At 49.4% G+C, this 15,143-nt stretch overlaps 3 protein-coding genes across 3 annotated transcripts; all 3 read left to right on the top strand.

The window, feature by feature from the left end:
* The first annotated feature begins 2,423 nt into the window (after window positions 1–2,423).
* On the top strand, window positions 2,424–7,893 carry BDV38DRAFT_253047 (putative membrane-tethered transcription factor (SPT23)). Its single transcript, XM_032055205.1, has 4 exons — window positions 2,424–3,813; window positions 3,869–4,773; window positions 4,827–7,323; window positions 7,390–7,893. The coding sequence occupies exons 1-4, from the start codon at window positions 3,115–3,117 to the stop codon at window positions 7,519–7,521; spliced, it is 4,233 nt and encodes a 1,410-aa protein (XP_031911220.1). The 5' UTR covers window positions 2,424–3,114; the 3' UTR covers window positions 7,522–7,893.
* A 123-nt stretch (window positions 7,894–8,016) lies between these two features.
* BDV38DRAFT_253036 (putative TMEM1 family protein) lies at window positions 8,017–12,713 on the top strand. The gene is made up of 4 exons (XM_032055204.1): window positions 8,017–8,236; window positions 8,296–10,820; window positions 10,894–11,970; window positions 12,045–12,713. Exons 1-4 carry the CDS (start codon window positions 8,197–8,199, stop codon window positions 12,675–12,677), a joined length of 4,275 nt encoding a protein of 1,424 aa, XP_031911219.1. The 5' UTR covers window positions 8,017–8,196; the 3' UTR covers window positions 12,678–12,713.
* Window positions 12,714–13,076: 363 nt separating this feature from the next.
* On the top strand, window positions 13,077–13,576 carry BDV38DRAFT_253035 (uncharacterized protein). The gene has a single exon (XM_032055203.1). The coding sequence runs from the start codon at window positions 13,156–13,158 to the stop codon at window positions 13,384–13,386; it is 231 nt and encodes a 76-aa protein (XP_031911218.1). The 5' UTR covers window positions 13,077–13,155; the 3' UTR covers window positions 13,387–13,576.
* The last annotated feature ends 1,567 nt before the right edge of the window (window positions 13,577–15,143 follow it).

Genomic DNA, 15,143 nt, shown 5'->3' with positions numbered 1-15,143 from the left:
GACGCTACCAAGAGATTCTATTTGCCATTCGGGCACTTACTGTTCGTTCGGCATTTAGGACTTTTTTTTCCCACGTGTTATGCCGTGCCTTTCAATGTTTGTAGGAGTCTCAATGATGATCTCTTGATATTTGACGTCTACTAGTACTAATCAGGCCGTTTCAAGAGTCAAGTCTCTGGCTCCTTCATAATCACGTTGTTCCCACCGCGTGGACTGCGGTAGAAAAATGTTGTTGCCGTACTGATGGAAGGAGTCAGAATAACTAGTAATTCCTACCCCCTATACCTCTCTAATCACTTGGGCATGGCACCATGCCAGTCACCACATTGCCACCGAATGCAGGGTTTTGAAGTACTACGCGCCTGGCTGCTGGATTAGGAAATGAATAAATTAAATCGCAGGGGCCAATTCATCAATCCTTGGCAATAATTATATATAGTTTCAATTAGTATACCACTATGGGCAGGATAGGTCCATTTTTCCAGCACGGATCACCGCCGAGTCAGTTACCTCTAATTTTTTCTAATTAGGGCTATCCAGTGAACTCCGGAATTGACACAACCTAAAAGGCTAAATCAAGTCTTTACTCTATTTAAAACGGACATTTTCTTCGCTTCCGTGTGCCATTCTCGTATTATTGGCTTGGTCTTATCGAAAATGCCGCTGGACATGGTCTGGTGGTCTGGACGCTGTTAATATATGGAGTGGGACCGTATAACGCATAGGGTGAAACACTTCACAACAGAATACTGATATGTCTGATTCTGGTCCTTCGTCCGAGTTCCTGATCCGCGGGATGTGCGGGATTACAGAGACTGGCTGTGCAGTCAAACTCCCCGTTATGCAGTCAATCTCAAACTCCTGAGTTATAAAGGACTTGGTTATAATGAGTTAGTCCATGAACCTTGGCCGGCTTATCCTCGGGGGAATCTCGTACTCGTTTTGTGCAGTCATTAACAGCATCCTCGAAATTCGTTGCGGACTCCTTACCAAATTGATATATCTACTTTCTCTCTTCTCCTCGGCGTCCCCTCCTTGGCTTGAGCTTTTTGCTTCTCCTTAAGCGGAATTGAGAAATACCCGGTGACGTCCCGGTGTTATACAATAATTGAGTTAGGGAAGTGGCCCTTCGACACTAGAAAATAGTACTATTATTGCTACTTCTACGCGTTTATTTCCTCCTCATCATACTTCTTCTTTTTCTTCTTCCTCTCTCTCCTTCCCCTTCTTCCTTCAACCCTAGCCTCACGCTCATAGTCCAGACTTACCTCGAGATGCTTTTCCACCACGTTGATTCAAAGGCTCGGTCACACCATTACACAGCCTCGGAGAAACCTATAACCCCTGCGCTACCCCAGACAAGTTAGGATGGAATCGATGCGAAACTGGCCATAACCATATAATCTAGTGCCGTCATTCGTACACTGAAAGCTCCGAGAGCATCTAACTCGCCGCGCGGAAAGACTTTACTGAAGGTCTGGCGGATAAGGAGATATACGACAAACAGAAAACAAACTATCCCATTCAATTGCAGCAGGGATCTGTTTGCGTTGATAAGAGTATGACGGATGAACTCAACAAATGACATTATATAACATGCATGCGTAATATGTAATGTCGATAACTAGAGTATTCTGGGTAGGTAAAGGGGGACGAAGATCATCTTGAGTAAGCAGGTGGCTCTGTCATTACTGCGTACGGACTCTATGGGGTATCAGAAGCCAAACCTCAGCTCCTGTAGAGAACGCATCTTTTGCCGAGGTGATATACAGATCATGATTTGCCAACGAACGATGCTCGTGTTTGCTTCTGATGATGTCAACCATGATATAATAAAAGTATGCTAGTCACACTTACTCTGCGTCCACATACCTTTATCATCAGTATTGTTACAAGGACAGTCTACTCCCTCTAGAAATTTTATCCGGGTGGTAATAGCACAACTAGAAGCAGTACTAGTTATTCGCTGCGCAGAAGCGATCTACGACACTTGAATCTTAGCTCTTGTCGACTTGGCCCTGCGAGAACAAGTTCTTTGAAGGTTGCCTAGATAGAACTTGCTGGAATGGCTCGTATGCGGAGAAAGCCTTGAACTTATATAGCGCGATGTCGGCATTCTTAACAATATATATCTGCCAAATGAGCGGTTAATTTTCTTCCCGTCGCCAAACAAAGAGAGACATGCGTGGGTGGAGGCCCATGCTTTCTGTGTTGGCATTTATCTTGGTGTTTTGAGACATTTTAAATAAATTCACGCTTTGAAGTTAAGGTATCTAATGTGATGACCTGCCAATGGAGAGTATCCTCGTTACTATCTGTAATTCCTGGGGCAACGAAAGATAACCTGAGTCATGACTGAGGCATTCGTTTCCTGGTAACGCTTACTAAGGAGTTACCTAATCTTCGCCCTGACAGCCAACCAAAATCTGGCAACCTAATTGACCTCTGAGCCTTTTGTGGCTGATCGTCGAAAGGGGTTTAGCGGCACTCAACCCGCCCGGCTCACCGCGAAGTTGTCATTTGCTCCCGGGACAGACTCTGATTCACGATAACACCAGCCATCTGGCCCTCCCTGTCCCCATCTCCCCGTGCACTTACCTTGGGTCTTTGCGCTGGATCTTCGTCCAGATCTCCTACTCCAGCGCTGGGTCTTTGCAGAAACACTGTTATCTGTATTGTTGCCCTCCGATATCTACCGCCCCTTGGACACTCGCCGCTCCAGTGTCGGTCTGGTTTTCCCACCCTCACTTTCCCCTTTACGAAAGCGCCGCGCCTCCGTCTCCGCTCTTTACGCCCCATCTCACCGTCAACACTTTCGCCCACAGGAAGTTAACAACCCGTATTGCCAACTCGGCGACCACGGACCGCTTTGCAATTCGCTTAGATGGATAAAAATTGTCGGTAGTGGAAGAGGTTGAACAGCGCGCGTGTGTGATATTAGTGTTGAATCGATTGATCATTTATCGCCTCCCTTTGTACCTATTTGCCCCGAACGAAATTGTTACCTGAAGGGATTCGCCCTGGGGAGTGGGATCATACCAAGAGACTATCGAGGCCACCGACAGACCTCGAGCTCTTGGTTTTATACTTACATTTCCTGACGGGGATTCGAGGATGGGACCGGCGGAGGCTGCGTCTTCACCCACTTTTCCTGCCTTGGATCCGATCGTCGTTGATAACGAGATGGATAACCCATACCAAGATACCAACCTAGACTTCCTTGACTCTGCGCGATTGCAGATGTCGTCTGAAAACGCTGGCCGGGATTTCGACGATCTCTTCGCCCATTCCACCTCGTCCCGCACAGTCACCGAATCGGGGTCTGTGTGTTTGTCACCCTCAGATTTGTCCCTTAAGCGACCATACCAAGATCAAGATACATTACGACAGCCAAATCTTGTGAAACCAGATTCCCCGGCGGAGTCCCCAGAAGCCTCAAGCCGCAGTTCCTCGTCGGAGTCACCTCGGGATCATCTTCGGAACGCTTCAGTCGCCTCATCTGCATCGGCGATTCAGAGCGAAAGTCATATCATGCCATTCGGGTATACGTCAGAGGATTGGCTCAGCCAGGATTTAGGCTCAGTCAAAGAAGAGTCGCTGTTTGGGTTTGACCCCTCTTCCCTAGGCAGTATGGATGGTGCTTTCCCAGATTTGGAGTCGAGTAACAAGGCCATGGATGCAGCTTTCGATTTTGAAAGTGCCGCTAGTAGCCCTAGCCCCTTGAAGATTGAATCTACTCCGCAGCCGACATCGCAGAAGAGCTTGAGAACACAGTTCCGCAGTACATCGGCATCAAAACGATCCGCCTCTCCGGTAAGATCTTTTAATCACGATACCATGACAGAGAACCTTTACTAAAGTTTTCTAGCAGTTTCACTCGACGGGATCACCATACCTCCGCCACCACACTAAAGAACCCTCTCCTTTTGCAGTCTCCGGTTTACCCAGTCAAGGCAAGTCACCCATGAACCAATGGGCTGGCCGGTCACCTTCTTCGCTCCTAGAGGAGAGCTTCGGGGGTATCAATATGAACGCCAGCTCGCCCTTGAACTCCAACTTGAACTTTGTTCCGAACAACTTTACCAACTTTGGCCTCAACTTCGCACCATCCCCCCCGCAAAGCAACACGAAGTCGGAAACCACGCAGCGTCATGTTCTCACCGTTCATCCTACATCTCTCAAGTCGCGTGTGGAGACGCAGATTCCCATCAGGTTAACTCTGTTCCCGTTGCCCGCCGGCGTGAAGAAAATTCGCTTGCCAAGTCACACCATCTCCAAGCCGAAATTCCTTGCGCCAGCGTCGGCCGACCGCGCTCTGGACACCCTAGAGCTACACACAAGTCTTGTTTGTACGAGTGCAATGCAGGATCAGGAAAAACTGAAGAAGGCATTTGCGCGAGCAAGAGGAGAACCGCGCCACCGTTCCTCCAGCTCGAGCCCTCATCCTGTCGATGACGTACAGGAAGATGATAAACCTTTAGACGGTGGAGAGGTTAAGATTTGCTCTGGATGCATACAGCGGGAACGGAAGCGAGCTTTTCGTAAGAAGCAGAGGAAACCAGAAGAGGATGAGCTCTTCCAGAAAGATGAAGAAAAGCGGGTCATTGTGTTCAACACTAATGAGATCAAGGATTGGACTGAGCCTTCGAAGAATGCCATGCCCAATTATGGTGACATCCCGAACCCAGCCATCCCTGCGGGGGCCATGCAGGTAGAGCTACCCATGCGAATTGCATGCTACTGCAGACATCAAAATGAGAAGCTGGGATTTCAGTAAGCGAAGCCCATGTTACTTATCAGATCTATGACTAACTATTCTTTTCTAGGGTCATCTTCACAATTCGGGATTATAAGGACAATGTTATTGCCCAGGCGATAACGAATTCAATCATGATCACAGATGATCACAAAACCCATGCCCCTCCTGCTCCTCCGGCACCCGGCCCTTCGCCCTCTTTACCTGATGGAACACAGTTGCCGGGTGTTGGTGTGTTCCCGTCTGGTCCAGTCCATGACAATGGAAAATCATCTAGTTCATCGCAGCCATCGTCTGCCACAGATCTGCAAGGGCTCCAGCAGAGGTTCAATACGCAGTATCAGTTGAACTCAGGGTCTTTTGCGGTGCCCCAGAATTCCACGCATGGCACAACCTCGTCGACGTCACGCAGTCTTTCCCGTCAAACGTCACCGAACGACTTCCAAGGCCCGATGAGCAAGCGACGTAAACACAGTAATTCTGGAAGACTTCCATCCGAGCTAACCATGACAAAACTGGACAATGCGCAATCATCCACCGCCGTCTCTGGCACTCCAGCCCTTAACAGCGATTCGCCATTCTCCGCACCGCGCGGGTTTGCTTCGCCTGTTGAAAGGCCTTTCGTGACAGCATCAGCCATGTCTGGCCAATTTCCGAACAGTCCTCCGACTCCTAGTAGTGGCGACAGCAATCCCTTCTTCAACCCTGCCTCACAGCAGCAGCAAAGCTTGGATAGTTTTATTCAACAACAATTGATGTCGGCACCAAATTCCGCTCAACCGAGCCGTCCTGGAACCCCCGGGCCTTCTACGCGGAACAACTTCCAAGAGCAAAGCCTTAATCTTCCATTAGGCCCCAATACGTCAACCCCAATGTGGCCTCCTCTCACGAATGCTGGAAACCGGTTGCCTTCCGTCATCCACAAGTTAGTTCCAGCCGAAGGCTCCATTACGGGAGGAACCGAAGTGACGCTCTTGGGAAGTGGGTTTTATCCCGGAATGGAAGTTGTCTTCGGGGACACCCTGGCTACAACCACGACCTTTTGGGGTGACAAATGTCTCAACTGCTTGACCCCACCTGCACTCCAGCCTGGACTGGTTGCAGTCGTCTTCAAGCATGAGCATCCCACGTTTGGTCAGGTGCAGACGCCTCAACCTCTGATGCCGAAACAGCAACAGTTTTTCCGTTATGTGGATGACCGGGAGCTACAAATGTATCGACTCGCTCTGGGTATACTCGGACAGAAACTTGGCAGCCAAGCGGATGCCTTCCAAACGGCTCAGCAAATCATGGGTAGCGACCCCAAATCCGTCTTCGGTCTTCAAAAGGACTTCCAAGGGGGCTCGGGCGGTGGCCATCAGCGGCAAGTGCCCGGATTAGAGTCACAGGGTAAATTAGGTGACATGGATTCCAAGATGTTGACCTACCTCGAATTTGTCGATCTCGACGATAGCCCCCGCCCGCCCAAGTACAATTCCCGCTGCGCAACGGGCCAGACCCTCCTTCACTTTGCAGCATCCTTGGGGCTGACACGGTTCGTTGCGGGACTGCTTGCTAGAGGTGCCAATCCAGACGTGCAAGACAACACCGGGAATACGCCCATGCATTTGGCCGCCTTGAACGGCCATGCCCACATCGTCAACAGGCTCCGTCTGGCTGGCGCTAATGTCAATACCCGTAGCATTCGCGGTTTTACTCCCGCTGACATTGCCTCCACCCTACCCGCTCATCAGGCTGCTTTGGTTCCCGCGCAGCATCGCCGCTCACGAAGCGTTGGGTCATTGGCATCGTCGCGACGCAGACACAGTAGCTCTGCCTCCCTTCACTCGCTGTGGGAGTCTTCCTCGGGTTCTTTTGATGAAGCCATCGATGACTCGGATGATCTGGATGACGATGACAGTGATGACGTCGAATTTACAGTGTCACGGCGGTCGAGCATGCATCACGATGTGCCGGCGCCGCTCCCTAATGTCGAACAAGCTTCGGCGTCTGAGGACGTGCGACCATTCTCTCCGCCGGCCGCCCTTGTCGCTTGGCGGAATCAGTTACAGACCCAGATCAATCAGTTCCAGCAAAGCGTGGCTAATGCGTTCCCTAATCTTCCCGCATTGCCGCCAATGCCGGCTTTGCCTGACTACCAAGCGCACCCGATGATGCGTCGCATTACCAACCTTGTTCCACACAGGCCTTCCACCGCGCGGTCGGCTAAGGAAGGCTGGTGGGACATGCTAACGGGCAATTCTGCCCCCAATACTACGGAGCTGCCTTCTTACGAAGAACTGTACCCTCAACAGGGTGAACAGGGCGACGAAGATGTGACCCGTATGAAGAAATCGAGCATGTTACAAGCGGCCACAGATGCAGTTTTGGATCAGCATTTTGAGGCACAAGCCAGTGCGCAACCCAGCACATCTCGCACAGTCACTGTGAACCAGGAGAATGAGGATCTTAAGGATATCCGCATTGGCAAAAGGGTGATCTCTCGCGAGCAGCAAAAGCATCTCCGGGAACAGCAAGCACAGAGGATGAAGGGTCTTGGTAGCGATCGCAACCTGTATTTTATTTGGGTAAGTCGGCCTGCTAGCGCATATTTCCGCATTATTTCGAGCCTCGCCGTTACTGACTGCTCTTAGATTCCCCTTCTGGTTCTGGTTATCTGCGCCTGGGCTCGAAGCTATGTTCCCGGCATTTGGCAAGGCTTCTCGAGTGGTATTGAGTTTGTGAAGACCCGCTATGCGCAGCGCGCGTTGGATCTTGGAACTTAGATACTCACTTTCTCTCCTTCCTCCCTTTATTTTCCCGTTATCTCCCTCCCTTTCCCTTAATTTTCCCTTTTGCGGTCTGTTATTTCAAGCTCGGGCGTTTAAGTCCTCTAGGCGGGTGACATCATCGGTTGATTACATTGCTGTTTGGTTCGCTGTTTCGACATAATGATGGGATACGATTAGGTGTTTTGCACTGTGAGCATTGTTCATTTGAAATATTGTACAGAGCTGTTGGTTTTCGCATGATCGGGTTATCCTGGTTGTGAGGGAAGTCAATCAAGCGATGGTGAATATCTACTGTGTATATAGTTCCCTATTAATTCAAATAGAGCCTTTTGAAGATATCGTGGTTTTTATATAGGGTATGCCTGTGCGAGTTTGCCATGGTGTTCATCTTGCCTTCTTTTCCCACAGTAACAGTATAAATAGATATGAGGCAATGCATATATCAAATCCACCGGAGGATAAATAAATGCCAAGAGGGAGCCGCAACGCGGAGAAGGCGGTCTCCGTTCTCGAACAACCACTGCCAGTTAGTTACTCGTTCCTTTCCCCGAACTCACTTTATTCGCCGTTTCCAGATAGTTTTGCCGGTTGGGAATTTTGGATTGCTCCAACGGCATGCTTCTTGGGAGCTAGTCCTCTCTATCACAGCCCGGAAACCCCTCGGGAAACATGGATCCCTCACCACAGGCGGGCTCAAGCAGTGTCACCGGTGTGTGAAGACCGCAACGGTCCTAGTAGGGTTGCATACTGACCGATCTGGATCTTCAGTCGAATATACCGACCCCTCCGGCTTGTTCCCCCTCGTTCAACCTGTTCTTGCGAATAAACTACCCCTGAAGAACCTCCACTGGAAGTCGCCGACCCGCCCCGTTCGATCCATCGAGTCCCTCCGCATCGGCTTTGTCCCTGCCCAGAATGAGGCCAACGAGCGCAAGTCCTCCGGCGATAGCGCAGTGCCGCACCGCCGTCACCAAATCCCCGGCCTCCGTCAGACCCCCTATCTAAAGATCTTCCTCTTACGCTGCGATGATAATGACACCTATAAATCAACCGCCAGGAAGGCATTGCGCGAATGGATCAAGTCTCATGCCTCGATGTCGCAGTCCACCACAAGCCAGGAGAAACATGACGCATGTGAATGGTTGATCCTACATGTTGTGCCAGACGGAGATGGCGCGGAAAAGGCTATACCATCGTCCAAGTGGGGTCGCGCCACGACGACGGTCCTGGAGAAGGTCAAGGCTGATTTCAATGGCACCTCGAAGTCCGCCGTGGACCGGGTAGCTCAATTGCGACTACCTAAGCAAGGAACCACGCAGAAACCACCTGATTTGGCTGACCAGCTGGAGGACTTGATTGAGAAGATCAAGAATGGCATTCTCGCATCTTTCGATCTTCGCGTGGCACAATACGAGGAGGATATCAAGGAGAAGGATTCCCAGAGAAGTCTGCCTGGGTGGAACTTTTGCACGTTCTTTATTTTGAAGGAGGGTCTTGCGCGAGGCTTCGAAAATGTAGGGTTGTTTGACGATGCGCTACTTGGATATGATGAACTTTCCATTGGACTGGATACTGCGATTGAGGAGCAACTCCAAGGCAGCGGAGAGCCACACGGTAGTACCTTTTTGCTGCACACCGAGGATTGGCAGAAGAAGGCCAAGGCGGCCTTGGAATCCCCAGCATCTCCGACGGACGAGGAAGATGAAGAGCCAACTCTGATTCCCGAGCTCGACGCGGACGATTTCCCCATTGACTCGAACAAGAAGGCCTACCGGGAGATGATCCTTGGAAGCAATATCTCGATTTTCGATTTCCGCATTTACATTTTCTCGCGACAATTAACCCTACTCCTCAGGGCGGCAAAGGCTCCCTCGCTACTCAAGAAGGAGCCCGATACCGGCCAAACGCGAGCCAATACGAATAAGAAGCCCGAAAACTTAATGCTACTTTCAGAGATATGCGAAAGAGCGACGGAGTTCATTAGCTTTGCCGCACGCAACCTCAGATACGATCTAGAATCAGGGCTTGCCGATGTAGACAATGCCGGAAAAGCGCAGGTTATCAACAATCTGGTGTCGTCCTGGGCATACGCTGCTGCATCGCAGATTCTATCGCAAACGTCCACTCCGACGCTCACTCTCCCAGAGTCTTCGTTGCATGCTATCACTTCCCCCGCAGACACTGCTAGAGAATCCAGGCCAGAGTTGCCCCGGCGCAGCAGTTCACTAGTTAGCCCACCCAAGACCCGTCCCGGTCGCTCCAATACGGATATTCTATCCCCAGATGCACTGTCATCTGTTCATTCTGGACTAGGCCAAGGAATACCCAAACTTGCGCTCGCTCCGACTCCGAAGACTGGGTCCGAACAACTGTCTTCCGCCAGAGGGGAGTTGCTCCTTATGGCTCGCCGGGTGATGGAAGAGATTGCTGGGCGTTGTGGATGGACGGAGAAGTGGGATGATCTTGGCCTACTCTTTGATAGTGACAATGCTGGCAATAGTGATATGACGGAAGTCTCTCTAGATGCCGAGATATCGCAGCCAGCAGAAAAGCCGCAAACAACTCATTACCTCTCGGGGGTCGAATTGCCCCAGTTAAAGGCTGCTCTCCGCTCAAGGAAGTCCTTCCGCTCACACTTCGAAGAGTTAACTGATAATATGTATCGCCACCATATCACGGCAAACCGTACGTATTCCGCACAGATGGCCCTTGCGGACATGGCCCTCGTAAGGTTCCGGCAGAGCGACTACGGGGCAGCAGCCTCCTATTTTCACCAAATCACTCCTTTCTACGGCAGCAAACAGTGGACGATCCTGGAGGGTGTGATGCTAGAGATGTACGCGCGATGCTTGAAGGAACTGCAACGGAGTGAGGAGTATGTTCGAATGTCCCTTCGCCTCCTTGCGAAGTTCGCCTCCCATAAGCAGTCGAGCTTGTCGACGCGGCAGAAGACCCTTGATGCATCGTCTATATTCACAGAGGAGGAATTAGTCTCTCAATATGTCGAGGAGTTGTTCGAGGCCTCCGGTGCGCTACAGAAAGATGTGACGGCCCCTTTGACTGATTTCTTCGCGGATTTGCATGTTAAACCTGCTATTATTCATTATAAAGATAAAGACGGATTTCAGCTGCAGCTTTCATTACGATTCCTACTAGGAAAGCGAATTGAGGTTGACTCGATGAAAATCCGGCTCGTCGGGACCGGAGGCAGCCAAAGTAACGAACATTGGCTCGAGTTATCCTCTAAGACAACCATCAAGTCGTCGTCAACGAAAATCCTGGTCGATTCTTCGGTAAGTACTGTTTGTCACTGTTTCTGTTTCACTCGCATAACCTCGTGACATTCAATAACCTCCCTCTACTTAGATGACACTGCAAGGGAAATACTACGTTGACCGGGTTGAAGTGCGAGCTGGCAGCATTCTTTTCACATCCGGGAGTGGAAAACATTCAGTCCTCCCCATAGGATTCAGAGAAGCAGTAGATGCCGCCGAAGATAGTCGGCCATATATCTACTGCTACCCTCCGCCCAAGGGACTTCAAGCGAAAATCGTGTCGCCTCATCTTGTTAATCTTGAAGAGATGCGGACGCTTGAGTTAGAACTTGACAGTGGGTGGAATGATATCAAGAGCGCTACTCTTCGAGTGAGGCCCGCCACTGCAGGGCTCCGCCTGCGGATAGCCGAAGCCGAAGTAGTGGAAGGCGACATCAAGATCAGTGCCAACAGCGAGACAGGGCATATCGAGTTCTCTCAATTAGGACCTAATTCTTTTGTCCGGTTCAGGATTCCGTACACGATGGAGGAACATCACCCGACGCTCTCCGCACGCGCAGAGGTTGGATATGAGACGACAAATGGTCGGTTCTCGTACTCCTCTCTACACAGCATCGTATCAGGCTTACCCATCAGTGTCAACGTACAAGATACTTTCAAAGACCAGATACTCTTTTCTCGATTCACGGTCAGCCCGGCTATGATGATCCCTCTCCGCATCCTCAAATGTAGCATACCGAGTTCAGATGTCTATCAAGTCCAGTCTAATATCGATGGCTCCGTCGCAATGAACGTCTTTCCCAAACAGCCCGCATCCTTACTCTACAAGATACAGCAGCGGGAGGAAGCCGTAATGTCACCTGGTTCGAGACGCTCACTCCGTCTCAGTGTTGATTTTACCTGCGTAGACGACGAATGTCTGAACGCGGTTGAGAGGACCTTCCGAGAAAGTATCGCAACCAGTGAATACCAGCAATACAGTACCCTCCTCACATCGCACATTGTCGATACGTTTCGCACACGGCTGTCGACTTCTGACATGGAAGTCATAGGGCTCGTCCGAGAGGTGGAAACACTACCCTATTCCAGTGTCAAATGGGAAATGCTTCTCAGTGCGCTGAAGGAACCACTGGACGGTTTGAAAACCTGGCTCCAGGAATGGCACCAGGTAAGTTCACCCGGCGATCGTTTTTGAAAGGTTTCATGCTTTGCATAATGGAACTTGTGCTGACGCGTACGCAGAATCACCCTATAATCAGCCTTCCGGAACAGCCCTCGATCCCCCGCCGACACATCATCATCCCCGTGGATATTCCCGAGATCCAAGTGGTGCATACTGCCGAGCTACGACTCTGCAACCTCGCCGACCAACCCCCTCACGCCGCGGTCGGGCAGATGATCGCAGCCGAGCTCAGCCTACGTCATACGCGCAGATGGTGTTCGCCCGAGAATCGCGAGAATGCGGGAGGCCCGCTCGAATTCTCGTACGAAATTCACTCGAACCCGGAGCTCTGGCTCGTGGGCGGTCGTCGACGAGGTAATTTCACCGCGGATGAGGGGGAGACCAAGACCTTTGCCGTGATGCTTCTTCCACAGAAGGCGGGGCATCTTCTTCTCCCCGGACTCGAAATCAAGACCTTCGTGCCCGCATCCTCAGCTGCACCGCCGAAGCCCCCAGCGCCTGCCACTGGCCCCGCAGGAGCAGTGCCGGTCCTGCAAAGACGACAGATTGCATGTGAGGTCGACTACCGCAATCACGGGGAGACTGTCTTGGTATTGCCAGATCTACGAAGCACGACGGTCAGCCTCAGCCTGTCGGGAGGAAACCATGGCGCGGCATGGTTAATCGACTCCGAGCGAAGGGTTCTTGCTTGATAACTACACCGAGTACATAAGACGAGTAAGTATAAGACTTAATCATAGGCAATTAAGTCAGAATCAGTAAATAGAGATACCAAGTCAGTAAACTCAAATAAGATCACTCCACCCAAGACAAAAACGATCAATTAAAAATAAATAATTCCACCGAGAACCAACTCAGTGTGTAACCACGTGACTTGATAGTAGTATATACTATAATGACTACACCCATCACACCAGATCTACATCCCCAAATAACACTACTACCACGGTGATAAGGGACCTTGATCTATAAGGATACACATTCACGTACTTAGTTCATTGTGATCAATTCAATTCGAATTGTTACTACAGAGTCATCTCTAGGACCAATAGACCGGTCTGAACTTGTTTATACTCTTTAGTTATTATCACGTCGATTAGAGCACGCCCCCACGACACGTCGTTTCCGAAACTCACCCGATTAACATAGTAGTGTGTGTCTGTGGCATACATGGGCCGGTTAAGCCGTCTGCAATTTCTGGGAGTGGCAATTACTTTCCATCTACGGAGTACTCTATGTACATTCCATTTTCGACGTTTACTTTGTGAGCCCCGTCGTCGGAGATATGGAAGGCCTACCGCGTCCAGACTGCCGGTCAACGCGTTGTGCTTCTTCGTCGGTATGTTATACGTCCATAAGCTGATAGTAAATGGCAGGTTCAATCTCTCCGGTAACTGGTAACAGAATCTAAGAGTAGAGGTATTCCTACGGAGTACTGTTCCAGGTACATAATTCTTGTCTAACCTACCTTATCCAAGGGAGGGCGGTCACGATTAGCAGAATCAATCGGAAAAAAAAATACTATGTATTAATGAAAAAAACCAAAGTCCAATACGGCGTACTCCCACCTAAAAGTTACACTGCAAAAAAAAAAAAAGAAAGAAAAAGAAAGAAAGAAAGAAAAGAAAAGAAAAGAAAAAGAAAAGGAAAGGAAGGGGAAATTTCAAAATACCGCCACACAAAAATGTCCAATGGTTCATCCAGGTGGCCAGTAATCTAGACTTTTCCCTCAAAAGACGTTCTAGCGCCAGCCGACAATCCTTTCAAGAGCCCCACCCGATCCAACCTCAACAAAAATTGGCGTCTCCCCCAACAGAACAAAGTGATGATCCTTACAGTTTAGTACTCTTACTAGCCACATTGATTTTCTGTGCGGACCATGTGGTTTTCTTTTTCTTTTTGTTCTTTTGAGGTGGGTGGTTTTTGGTATTTTATTTTGTAGTTGTTTTTTCTTTTTCTTTTTCTTTCTTTCTTTTAATTGCTTGTTTGTTAAGATGATTCCTATTCTCAGAATAATGCTCAATAAACAAATTAATAACCTGCTATATGCTATATATTAAAGAAGAAATGAAAAAAAAAAAAAGAAATGAGGGGATAAGAATCACATGTAGAAAAGAAAAAGATAAGCTAAACTTCTACATACCTCGTAAAACTCAGTAAGGAACAAGTTGGCAACTACCACCTACCTGGTATGTACTAGTCCAATAACCAGGATGAAAATCGATCCTACCAATCAGAGATTGTCTATCTACAGTTGATCAGTGGTTTATTGCTATTGTCATTCTAAGAGCTTGTCTTATATGTTTTTCTTTTTGTCTTTTTGGGGGTTGGTGCTTTGTTTGATTCAGTTGTTTGGACCTTGGTCATATCTTGTAAGTTATTGTCTATGATGTGTGGATGTGTGTTTATGTATGTACTTGTGCTGTGGAGGTACATCGAGAGGTGGTAGGACTTTAGCTTCTACATGTACCCTGCACTCTACATGTACATAAGTTGGTGCGTGCATAGCTCCAGATTGGATGGGTATATAATGATAGGCTTTCAAGTCTGGGGATGAGATATATTTGACATGTTACACTTCCCTGATATATTGGCTTCTGGGAAGGTTTGAGGATCCTTGACTTGGTTTTATCCGACGGGATTGAGTTCATCACATGGCGGCTTACTTACTCTCGCTCACTCACACATTCTCTCTCTCTCTCGGTGAAGAAAGTTAGGGTTTATGTTTGAGAGAAATATAAACCATGATGGCAAATGTCGCTTCGAAATGAATCCCAATCCAATGGACTCATGAACTCATGGAGCATGTGAGGCGAGTCATAATTGAATCAGGTAGGGAATGAAGGTCCATCTGGACCTCCACATCTTTTCGACGACTTAAGATCCGAATCATCTCCGACCTCCACCGGCCATGGACGACGGTGCCAATCAGCAAGAAGCCAATTGCCATTGCACATGATACCTCGGGATGACAGCGTCTCGACTTGCCTGCCTTAGTAACTCTAAAAGGTTAATTTGACCGGGAACGAACACCAGCGAGCACGCGAGAGGAGTGGACTGATGATCGGATGAAGATTGTTGAGGAGCCAAGAGCGATTGCAGTCGGAGTGGATCCCATGGTATGCAGGCAGGAGAAGGCGGTAAGCGCTCCCCAGCTT

The sequence above is a fragment of the Aspergillus pseudotamarii genome (assembly GCF_009193445.1).
Source record: "Aspergillus pseudotamarii strain CBS 117625 unplaced genomic scaffold BDV38scaffold_46, whole genome shotgun sequence".
In the NCBI taxonomy this organism is placed as follows: domain Eukaryota; kingdom Fungi; phylum Ascomycota; class Eurotiomycetes; order Eurotiales; family Aspergillaceae; genus Aspergillus; species Aspergillus pseudotamarii.
Note: the sequence above shows the minus strand (reverse complement) of the source record. Positions and strands in the feature narration are given on the sequence as shown.

What these genes read in the sequence shown, in the direction of transcription:
- BDV38DRAFT_253047 (XM_032055205.1), top strand. Translation starts at nt 3,115, where the DNA reads ATGGGACCGGCGGAGGCTGCGTCTTCACCCACTTTTCCTGCCTTGGAT. An exon ending in CAAAACGATCCGCCTCTCCG is followed by an intron (nt 3,814 to 3,868) that starts GTAAGATCTTTT and finishes AAAGTTTTCTAG; the next exon opens with CAGTTTCACTCGACGGGATC. An exon ending in AATGAGAAGCTGGGATTTCA is followed by an intron (nt 4,774 to 4,826) that starts GTAAGCGAAGCC and finishes ATTCTTTTCTAG; the next exon opens with GGTCATCTTCACAATTCGGG.
- BDV38DRAFT_253036 (XM_032055204.1), top strand. Translation starts at nt 8,197, where the DNA reads ATGGATCCCTCACCACAGGCGGGCTCAAGCAGTGTCACCG. An exon ending in GGGCTCAAGCAGTGTCACCG is followed by an intron (nt 8,237 to 8,295) that starts GTGTGTGAAGAC and finishes CTGGATCTTCAG; the next exon opens with TCGAATATACCGACCCCTCC. An exon ending in GGCTCCAGGAATGGCACCAG is followed by an intron (nt 11,971 to 12,044) that starts GTAAGTTCACCC and finishes ACGCGTACGCAG; the next exon opens with AATCACCCTATAATCAGCCT.
- BDV38DRAFT_253035 (XM_032055203.1), top strand. Translation starts at nt 13,156, where the DNA reads ATGGGCCGGTTAAGCCGTCTGCAATTTCTGGGAGTGGCAATTACTTTC.